Here is a 12,121-nt window from a genome sequence, read left to right as displayed (position 1 = left end):
TGCGTCGTTTTTTTATAGACATAGTTGTTTTTGACTGTTTTTGTTGCTGGCGTCGGTTTAATATAGAGGCCTGAAAACACCCTCAGAAGCCGGTACCTGCTCAGCGGCTCCGGACCCATCCAAGGGAGAGACATCCACGGGTTCAATACTCTGAATCTCGCGGCATACTGAACTCCGAATGGGTCTCAGTTGAGGCCTGCGACTCAAACGTAGCGGGTATCAGGGGCTGCGAAAGCACCTCACCGAGTACCGGCGACTGGCTTAGAAGCTTAGTCAGTTTTGGACCTCGACAGTGTCTTTTTCGTTGCTTTTTTGTGAACTCCGGTAGTCGGATTACTAACAGACGACATTTCAGAATAGTTAAATCTTGAACCAAAATATTTAAAAGCAAAAATATACAGACGCTTAGTGCGTTGGTTAAATCTAGCACAAAACAGCAAGGCACGTTGTGATCAGGGCCTAGGCAAGGAATACAGTACAAATGAAAATCCTTATGAGGTATTTGCTTCCCACACATAATTCAATTAACTTTTTCTGACATCGATAAGGAGCAAGAAAGTGCTTCCCCAACGGGGTACTTAGCTTTAGTTTGAAGACTTCGGTTCTTAAACTCCAATACGAAAATTTCAGGAGTCTGCCAACCGGCACTTGCTAACTGCTTCTGCTTCAAAGAAAGACTGAATAAAACGGCGTCTGCTGCATGTTTTATACCCCTGATGACCTAATGTCATGGAAGAGGAGACAGCAACTGACGCAGGACTCAAGACTTTGTTATTCAGGCCGACTGAGGACAACCTGCCAGCAGATTACCCAAATGTAATGACTGCATCAGTGAAACACGAACATGTAGGTTTTGTAAAACAGAATTGGAAACTGTTGCACACCTTGCTGCTGGCTGCGACATACTAATGGCAGGAGGACTGTATACTGAAAGGTATAATATGGAGAGACTGCTGCACTGGGGATTGTGCAAACATTATGGTACTGAAGTGGCTGAAAAACATTGGAATCATGAGCCCCAAAGCATCACAGAAAATGACGAAGTCTATATCACATGGGATCGTCCATTAACAGCTAAGATAGATGCTGGAAAAACAGATATAGTGGTCCAAGAAAAGACAAAAGTAGCATTAATCACTGAAAATCACTACACCCAGTGACTACAGTGTCCTTGCATACAGAGACGCACAGTCAAAATATCAGGATTTGCAAGAAAAAACAAGAGCAATGTGGTAGATAGATACCCAGATAGTTCCAATGGTAGTAGGAGCAACAGGTCTTATAAAAGGAAGTCTACAATCATATTTATAAAACAAGTAATGGAGGCTGCTGCTGTGCTGGTAAACGCTCGTGCAAGCAGTATAAATCAAAGTTATAGCAAGTCAAAATAGCAGGACTGAGCGAAAACAAGTGTAACACAAAGTTCAAAGTACTTTATTATCAATAATTAATAAGATAAGCGCTTTCGCTGTGTAGCTTCATCAGATCTTACATTCATTCTAAGATTCCACATCTTATATATACACAGGTTTTAAACAATTAATCAATCAAGTAAGTTAATTGGTATGATTATTTAAAGAAGCAGGCAGACAAAGACCCAGCTTAATATACAAATCTGATAAAGATAAAACCATTTAAAAACAATCTCATATATAAAATATACATAGGAAACACATATATAAAAAAGTTATATATAAAAAATATGTATAAAAAACATATCAATTAGTACATACATATTTGTAATTAAAATAGATATTAGTGTGAAAAAGATTCTATAGACAAGTATGCTTAATGTCTAACGTATAAAATTTCATATATATGTATGTATAAATTAATATAATGTCTTATAAAATAAAGTAACCACACTACATGTGGTAACAATCTATGACGTAATGACATGGTAGTGATATAAAAGACAATTTGTTTACAGAGAGATAGAATACCTATTTCTAGGGGGTTTATCTAATGTTTCTACGCTGTCTTAATTTTGGCTTGATAGAGGCCCTATCATTGAGGCCTAATCCTTCATCTGATCTTAGTAGAATTATCCATTCAGTTTCCTTACTCTCTGTATATATCTTAATGTCACCCCCTCTAGAGTTGGGAGTAATTACTTCAAGTACCTTGAACAAAAATCTATGTGTCTCGTCATTTAATGCTACATGCTTGGCAAGGGCATTATGTAATGTACCTTTCCTTATGTGATATACATGTTCCCTTATCCTATCCCTCAGTGGTCGATTTGTTTTACCAACATAGAAGGATGAACATAACTGACAAACAGCTAGGTATATCACATGAGAAGTCATGCAGTTGGCTTCAGCTCTTATATTTAAAACTTTGTTGATCAGGATGAAAGAATTCTGTCTTACTGTCTATAACAGAAATTACAGCGACCACAGCGTCTTGTGCATCCATTCTGTATAGATTTCCTATCAAATTTAGGATGGCATAACATGAACTGGGCTTGAATTATACATTACAGTACCTGAAAAATCACAGTGACTATACCAATGTACTTATTGACTTAATAGTTCACTTAACTATACCAATGTACTTATTGACTTAATAGTTCACTTTTTGGAATTAGTCTTAGAAAATAATGTCTTTATGTTCAAGGATAACATCTATAGACAGAAAGATGGCATAGCCATGGGTACATCTTGTGCCAACAGCTACGCCAATATGTTTCTTGCACATTGGGAAGAACATACATTATTTCTACAAAATTTCTTTGAGAAACATGTGATATTTTACAGACGTTTTGTGGATGATGTCTTTATTCTTTGGAAAGGGACACCCCAACAACTTGAATCCACATACCTAATCATGAACAATTTAATACCACGTCTTAAGTTTACCATGAAGTTTTCAGAGGATAGAATTGAGTTTCCAGACTTATATATAGAGAGGCTACATAATAATTTAATTAACACTGGAGTTCATAGTAAAGCATGTTATGTTAACTCATTGCTTCTAAGATCCAGTATGCACCCTCCTTTTGTCTTTAGAAATATTGTGAAAGGACAAGCTATTAGAGCTTCCAGACTGAATCCAATGGAAGAGGGATTTCACACTGAGATAAATGATTTGAAATATAGACTATTAAACAGAGGATATAAAGTCGAGGAAATACATTATAAGATAGACGAAGTGTACAATTTACGCTCCACTTCAGCTATGCCATACTTTGGATCCAACAGTGCTAGCTATAATGAGAAACAAAATATGAGTGAATCTTTCACTAAATTCTCCATCTTCTTTTCATCTGATCATATAGAGATTAAGCAGATTATAGACAAACACTGGGGTATATTACAGATAGATGAAGAAATTAAACGGATAGTAGGAGAAACACCGAGGTTTATCTTTAAGAATAAACACAACTTAAAGAATGTTATGCCATCCTAAATTTGATAGGAAATCTATACAGAATGGATGCACAAGACGCTGTGGTCGCTGTAATTTCTGTTGTTACATAGACAGTATGACAGAATTCTTTCATCCTGATCAACAGCAAGTTTTTAATACAAGAGCTGAAGCCAACTGCATGACTTCTCATGTGATATACCTAGCTGTTTGTCAGTTATGTTCATCCTCCTATGTTGGTAAAACAAATCGACCACTGAGGGATAGGATAAGGGAACATGTATATCACATAAGGAAAGGTACATTACATAATGCCCTTGCCAAGCATGTAGCATTAAATGACACAGATTTTTGTTCAAGGTACTTGAAGTAATTACTCCCAACTCTAGAGGGGGTGACATTAAGATATATACAGAGAGTAAGGAAACTGAATGGATAATTCTACTAAGATCAGATAAAGGATTAGGCCTCAATGATAGGGCCTCTATCAAGCCAAAATTAAGACAGCGTAGAAACATTAGATAAAACCCCCTAAGAAATAGGTATTCTATCTCTCTGTAAATTAATTGTCTTTTATATCACTACCATGTCATTACGTCATAGATTTAGTTACCACATGTAGTGTGGTTACTTTATTTTATAAGACATTATATTAATTTATACATACATATATATGAAATTTTATGTTAGACATTAAGCATACTTGTCTATAGAATCTTTCACACTAATATCTATTTTAATTACAAATATATATGTACTAACTGATATGTTTTTTATACATATTTTTTATATATAACTTTTTTATATATGTGTTTCCTATGTATACTTTATATATGAGATTGTTTTTAAATGGTTTTATCTATCAGATTTGTATATTAAGCTGGGTCTTTGATGTCTGCCTGCTTCTTTAAATAATCATACCAATTAACTTACTTGATTGATTAATTGTTTAAAACCTGTGTATATATAAGATGTGGAATCTTAGAATGAATGTAAGATCTGATGAAGCTACACAGCGAAAGCGCTTATCTTATTAATTATTAAGTACTTTGAACTTTAAGTGTTACACTTGTTTTCTCTCAGTCCTGCTATTTTGATTTACAATCATATTTAGACTGCAGGAGTCGTCATTACTGGGCACACTGTGGATGCGTAGAGCACTTTTGGCTGACAGAGTGAAAATACTAAGTTCATGTACTTTAATCGTACTCTGACTTAAGAATGGGGTCCATTCCCATCATGGTAATTTTTTGTTGGCCAATTTCTGCTGAAGTGTGGGGGCTGTACTTGTAAGAAATCTTTCACCGTCTGCATAGATTTTGCCTTATCCTCCATTTTCTTTAAAACCTCCTCTGCTTTAACCCCAAATAAGACATCCTGCTGTAAGGGTGCATCTAGTAACTTTGCTTTAACATGATCAGGCAGAGATTGTTCCTTTAACCAAGCATGCCTACGTATAACAGACCCAGTAACAGCTGCTCTAGAGGAAGCTTCCAAGGAATCAAAACCACATTGTAAAGTATGTTTTCCCACCTGTTCAGCTGCATGCAACAGATCCTGCATTTCCCTGAATTCAGACTGTTGAGGGTGCGTGCCCATCTTTTGTTTAATTTGAGACATTAGGAATTGCTGGTATTTAAGCATGTGACATTGACAATTTAGTGCTCTCATAGCTAGAGTAGCTGAGGTGTAAACCTTCTTCCCCCACCTATCTAGTGCTCTGGAGTCCCTTTCAGAGAGTACAGGATTTTTAGCCATAGAAGCCTTAGCCCTCTTGGGACCCTGGGAGATTGTCTCAGGATCAGCAACAGGACTTTTGAATAGGAATTTGTGCGTGTCAGGCACTCTATAGTACCTATCTGGTTTGGCTGGAGCAGGAGGCAGAGAATCTGGATTTAAACTAGATTTTAAGAAAACATCATCCACAATGTCCAAAACTGGGGGGATAGCAAGGGGTCTGTTCTGGGGGAGTAAAAGAAACTCTCGGAGCCTTTTCTTTGAGTCAGAGTAGTCCTTACCTTCCCAGTGGAAATGTTCCCTCATGGTATGTAAGGTTTCCCCAAAGGAATAATCTTCAGGGGGAGAAGCTGAGGGAACTGAGTCTTCAGCATCAGAATCTTCATAAGGTGGAAAGGAGAGATCCTGTTCCTCAGAGGAGCCTGAGGAAACAGACACTTGATCAGAGGAGGCATAATCCTCCTCTTGTCTAGGCCTTTTGTCGGTGGGAGAAAGAAATTAAATCTTCATCCATTTTAAGCATCTGTTTCTTAGGCATAGGGCCTTGACCTGGAGACTGAACAGTAGTCTTTTTTGGTTTTAGAGGAGTCTTAATCTTAGCATAAGATTTTATGATGAGAGTAGTCAGTCTGAAGACACCTTCAGAAACCAAAGGTGTTTCTACAGCACCGGCTTCTCCTACTGCAATGTCGTCGGTAGGGCCTAAAGAAAATGGCTGTGTCTGCCTAGAACTCTGTTGGAGAGGACGAAGCGGTCTGGGGATCCAATTCAGCGGTAGCCAGGAGCTGTGTAGGAGCCTCACTGAAAACCGGAGAACCTGCGACCGGCCCAACCGAGGCCTCTGAGTCTGGCTTGGATCTAGGCTGCCTTTCTTTATCTCTGCATTTTTTTATGCACGCCGGTAGTAGTTTGCTCCGACGGCATAGTGTAATTGATTTCGCACGACACTATGGTAGGAAATTTAAAGCGTCGCTTAACAGTTCGCTTATTGAACCTAGCACAAAACCGACAACCAGTGACGTCGTGGTCTGGGCCTAGGCAAGGTATACAAAAAGAATGAAAGTCCTTATGAGGCATTTGCTTCCCACAAGAAATGCAAATGTTAACTTTTTCTGACATCGGACTGAGGCAAGAAAAGGTTCCCCAACAGGGTACTTAGCTTTGAAGACTTCGGACTGAAACTCTATTCGAAAATCTCAGGTGTCGGCCGACCGGCACTTGTGAACTGCTTCTGCCGCACCGCGGCAAGAAAGACTGAAGAAAATGGCGTCGGATGCCTCTGATATACCCCTGGCACTCTGATGTCAGGGAAGAAGCGACAACAACAGACGCCGGACCAAGACTTTGGAATTCGGGCAGACTGCGGGACCGCCTGACGGCAGGATAACCCAAGTGTGATGACTGCAGCAGGGTAACAGGGTAACACGATGAACATCCCTAAAGCCCTGAATTACACCAGCACCTCTGCGAGACTAATGCCCCCCAGTACCCCAGAACCTGAAAGTTAGTCACCTATACCAGACTTAAGGATGCCTGGAATTCAAACTGAGTGTTTTGCCCACCACTACAGTTCCTTTACTAGAAAAAGGAAAACTGGAATCCAGCGATCTAGGAATTGGGAATGTTACCACTTTATCGATTGGAAATATCAAAAGGATCTTATTCATGAAGCCCAGAGCCCTGAGGGAAAAAAAAAAAAAACAGTAGTTTAATATAGGCCTCCATATTTCTTACTGGCAACACTCCGTCAATTCCAGACTCCCCTTCCTACAGGAAGCCCCCAATGTTACCTTTGTCACAGATGCATTAAATCATGTATGGATGATTGCTCTCACGATCTAGAGTATCAGTGGACATTAGTCTCACCAGACATGCTGGCTTTATTTCAGGGCATCTTCTGTTTTGGCAGCTTAGGAAACAACTCAAGTATCTGCCTACATTGTTCTGGGAAAGAAAGACCTTCTGGGTCAAGGTGTCCAGGAAGACGCCTAGAACCACTTTTGGATGGTACCAGTTGTGACTTCTACAGGATGTGGGTAAAACCCCGAACAGTCCAGCAGACCCTAGCTAGCACTACAGATCTGATCACCATCTGCTGAACTTGCCTGAATGAGACAATCATCCAATGTGAGGGAAGGTATGTATCCCCTACAATCTGCAATAAGCAAAAGGGCTAGGCATTTGGGTAAACACCTCGCACAGTGATCTGCAGAGAAAAAGGCAAAAAACTGAAAGAGCAATCCTACAGCAAAGAATATGAGGAAGCACCGGTGTTCCTTTGGATGGTAATGGAGTCTAAAAGACATACTGGTACATGTAGCCATCTGGGCAGCTGGACGTAGGAGTAAATTATCTGTGTATAGTCTTCCAACACCACAGAAGCTTATTGCAATTTTTTCTTAGATCAACTCCTAAAGTGGAGACCAGTCACACACAGTTGACCATGCCAAGGCCTTGAATCAGCAAGTCTTCTCCAAGTACAGGCTAAGTATACACAGCTACTTGAGGGATTTTGGCAAAAACTTGAAATATCAAATTTTGATGTCACATTCTTTACCAAGACAGCAAATACAGCCAACATGGCAATCTTTACAATCCACCTGCCAACCACATTCATACTTGTTAATGCTAGACAGAAAGGCTGCAAAGATCTCTACCAAGAATTAAAATACACAAAACGAAGAAAAGAAAAAAACTAATATCCCCAAGCTCCTCTAAACCTTGTAGACATGAACTATGACAAGCAACAAGACATATGCACATGTACTATAGCAATAAAGTTATGAAAAAGATGCTTACACAATTCGTGTATTAACACTCTGGAACAAATGCTTGCTACTTCCAGGAATAAAGCTCCAGAGCTTTTGAAGACTGCTTAAACGAAGGGACACCAAACACTGAAATCCCAGATGAACAGTGAAGCAGAAAGTTACTTAATATATGATCATAAACAAGGGAATGGAGTGACAGGGAAAGTCACTGTAGATGGCTTCCCAGCAGAGCCATGGATACCGGTAAGCACATACCTGTTGCATCCACTTCTGAAGGGATTCAATTATAAGCAACTGCTTGAACTGAAATAGACTGCTTATGGTAAGCCAAGATTAAATGCCCCCTCCTCACCATTTTGATTATATAGGTAGCGGAATGACTAGTTTAGAGCAGGGGAGGTCCAAGTACCATGAAACCTTAAGAACCCTACTGCTTCCAAATTAGATTTAATTTCTCCGAAGAGGTCTACAGGTGGGGGGTGCTTAATGAGACTGCCCTCATCGCTGTCAGTATAACAGCCAAACAGGGCAGGATATCTGCAGTATACGCCAAGTTTACAGAAAGAAAGGAACCTGACTAACCAGAAAGACAAGTTTGTTCTGTGAAACAGCAGTCTCAGAAGCAGATAAAAGGCCTCCTGCAAGTCTACCATGTGCTAAAGGGCGACATCTTGGCAAACCTATGGCAGCTAAATGAGAGACTGCAGCAGAAACAGTAGGGTTGGCATCTGGCTCTTAAGTCATGAGCCTATAACAGAGAAAAAGCAGGCAAGGAGGCAGGGTGGGAAAGGATCAACACTAGCTAGGGTCTCTGACATGAATGGACCAGGACAGCGAGGATGCCCTGGAAGAACTCGATGCACAGTACGATTTACTGGATGAAGTCCATCACATGCATCTGGTCATAAAAGTCTGGGCCTGCAAGAAGCTTGGTCAGTACTCTGAATTAAGGTCACTATCTGCCTCCAAAGGCATTAAGAACATACAGGAAAGAGTTGCAGAATCAAAGGTGCAAAAAGGCTATGTCAGACTAACGTGAACATCTGCAACTAATACAAATACAGAACTAGGACTACTAGCACAGCCTTCTTCAATGCACAATTATAAAAATAGTGCTGCTTACTGTCAGTTTTTCAGCATTCTGGCATTTGGGTCTGCTGTCTTTTTTATACAAATTCACTTCTGCACTAGAGCATGACAGTAACAATCACTCTGTATACTTAACATGCACATGACAAACCTGAAGAGAAAGAATACAATCAGAAAAACAAAGCATTAGTGCTCTGAATGGCACAAGTCCACTTCCAACTAAGCAATCAAGTGGCAGGGTAAGTACTGCTTTGCTTTACCACCAGATGGCTTTGTGAACAGATAAGAATGGAGCTCTACCATGGATAGTCTTGCACAGATGTGATAAAATGACTGCTTGTAATAAAGTAAAATCAAGCAGACAAAATAGAATTTTTAGCTACTATAAAATTTACAGTGCATTACTAGGCATGCTTCAAACAAGTTTAAATGTATTCAGACATGAAATTTAAACCAATGTCTAGCAGTTCAGACAAAAGATTAAGGCACTGAGCTGTTAATGAACTACCTCCAGTAGTCAAAAGGTACAGTGTTTGATGCCTTCCTTCTCCATTTAACTACTGAGAAACTCTGAACAAATCACTTGACCAGACACTACTTCCAGGTCATCTTTGAAAAGGGACAAACATTAACCTGTGAAGTCCACTTACTCAAACCAGGGTACCGCTCCTTGTTAAGAGAGATTTTTCCATATATAGAAAGACTAGTTTACAGTAAAAGCATCAATATTTTGTAACTCAATAAGCATGCATAAAAAGAGATTTCCTACCAAGTCTTCGGGGATGCCATCCTTTCACTGTCCGCCCTCGCTCCACATCGACCAGCACTCTTCTTGAATCGATCTTTTTTCCATCTGCATGTTTGTATGCCGCTGTAACAAAGTGTGCCCAGAACAGCAAGGGGGCCCACAGTTAGTCACAATGCACAATAGAAAGCCCCCCCCAAACCCGACTCATTACTGTTAAAATACATTAAACAAAAAAAAAAAAAAAAAAAAAGTTGATTTAAAAATGTTTAAGAAAAAAATACTTTTTCAAACTACTGCAGTCTTGATACATAAACTACTAACCTCAGGCGATGAAAGAATAACCCTCTATCAGACAAGCTGATATACCCTGGGCAGAATTTGGAAGGGCTACTCAGTAGTGTCGAACCAGCTACAAAAGAAAGCCTATCTCACTAGAATTAGGGGAGCAGAGAAAGATTTCCAGCTGCATGAGCCATGCTGAAGAAACATGCTTAACACAGGCAGGTACGGCTCATTACGTAATCTTCCCTCTAACACTTTCAATTTTCAGCAGACTAAAAGATCTGCGATAAAGTCAGAATGTAATTTCCAGTAAAAAAAATCTTTTAAAGCTGGAAGTCAACATATCAATGTATATCAATTTCTGTATGCCTACTTTTCACAACTTACTAACCTACACGGCTAGTTGTAAAACAGCTCTTACTGGAGCTTGCTATATCAGCAGAAATTACAAAAATTCACCAAGGTAAGCCCCACTTCACATTAGGGGCAGTCAGACTTGAGCTTCAGGCAAGTAACAGCATGTCATTTCCCAGTTCCCTTCTTACTCAAGCTCGAAGGCTTTTAGTTATGCAAAGTTAGTTTACAAAGTCTTTTTTTCCAGGAGTATTGGACTAAGTAAACCACAGGAAACAGACTTGCTTCAGCTGTCTACTTGTGCCAAATTAACCATGAAAAGTAAAAACCTGATCAAGAAGCAACACTCTAGTATCTGAAATCTTGCTGGTCAGCTTGACAAGATTTGATGGAAACTGAGGTTTGCTTTAGATGCAAAACTTCTTGGCTTTCTGATTAAAAGGGCCTCAAGTATCTCTTATGGGTTTCTTCAGAACAAGAATATCTTGAATGAAACCAATCAGGACAGCACTGTCAGGGGGATAACCTCCCACAAAGACACACAAAAGCATTCCAATTTTTAAAGTCTTGCATCACACCTTAAGAACATGCTACACTATACAAGATTGTTTAAAGCAGTTTAGCTTTACAAGTCTTGTGCCACCTATAAAAGTTCTGTCAAAGCCTGTTTTTGGGAGAAAGCCACACCTTCAGCTAATATCTACACAACTCACCAATATTCCCTTTACTCATTTCAGACAGACGGCAAAAGCTTGCTGTTTTTTGTACAGTTCACTACCAAGGTATCCAAATAGACTGCTGGTGTCAACGTGTCACACAATGACTACTACATTAACAGACAAGAGGGACTTCTACACTTTTGGTTTCAATTCTACATCACTAACACATGGAAAGGATTAGAAAACCAAAACCACCAACAGGCAAAAGCCTTCACACACACACGAAATCTGCAAATGAAGGGGTCATGATTTTTAGAAACCTCCAACATTATCTTAAAATTACCTAGAAATAATTTTACTGTATTACCACCCGTACAGCAATTATATTCCTTGACAACATTACAAGGCTATGCTGCCATATTCTAGTACTGCTTCCATTCAAGTTCTGTTTGTGCTACCAACCGAGTTTACCTTCCCAGGCTGATACCTTACCCTCCTTTTCCATTTTTCTGATACATTATCTTACTTTAGCTCATGCCATTACTACTCATTCATCTTGCCAAATGAAACGAACACAAGTTGCGACATGTTTCCAGAAGTGATTATATGTCCTTGGTTCCAATCCACCATCAGAACAGAAGGAAGGTGTGAGAAGGGAAAAAAGAAAAATATACTGTAATTTCTGTATGAACATACTTCACAGCACCACTAGAAAAAATTATAAAAAAAGGGTTTACCTGGTGAAACTACTTACAAAAAATGCCAATTTATCGCCTCAAACGGATTTCAGGACTGATGTACGGGTATGTATCTCTGTGCCTCGAGTATCGATTTTGGCAAACTTTCTGCTGCTGCGTAAGTTTCTATGCCTTACCTGCCCCTCAGCAGCCATACCACACAAGGCAATTACTTCAACATTTTTGCTGACAGTAAAACTAAAACAAACTTGTCTGGGAAGTTAATGGAGAGAGGCAGGTCTTGTGGGAAAGGGCACCACTTTCTAATTATATGATGGAAGACTCAATTTATCTTAGAGGAGAGGGATATGCTTGCAAATTTGAGAAGTAAATGACAATTTCCTGACAAACAAGCTAGTCAAAAATGTCTTGCAA

The 12,121-nt window shown here is 39.4% G+C and overlaps 1 protein-coding gene across 3 annotated transcripts in view; it reads right to left on the bottom strand.

Moving 5' to 3' along the window:
• Positions 1 to 12,121, bottom strand: part of SNRNP70 (small nuclear ribonucleoprotein U1 subunit 70) — a 718,845-nt gene that overhangs the window by 177,676 nt on the left and 529,048 nt on the right. For 2 of the 3 annotated variants that reach the window (XM_044083354.1, XM_044083353.1), the window contains exon 8: positions 9,736 to 9,837. The exons of the other annotated variant lie outside the window; for it this stretch is intronic. In XM_044083354.1, the coding sequence (XP_043939289.1) occupies positions 9,736 to 9,837 (102 nt within the window). The remainder of the gene's footprint in view (positions 1 to 9,735; positions 9,838 to 12,121) is intronic. 3 annotated transcript variants of the gene reach the window in all.

Source organism: Protopterus annectens, chromosome 9.part0, assembly GCF_019279795.1.
Source record: "Protopterus annectens isolate FY-2018-M chromosome 9.part0, PAN1.0, whole genome shotgun sequence".
In the NCBI taxonomy this organism is placed as follows: Eukaryota; Metazoa; Chordata; order Ceratodontiformes; family Protopteridae; genus Protopterus; species Protopterus annectens.
This window is presented reverse-complemented; position numbering and strand designations above follow the sequence as displayed.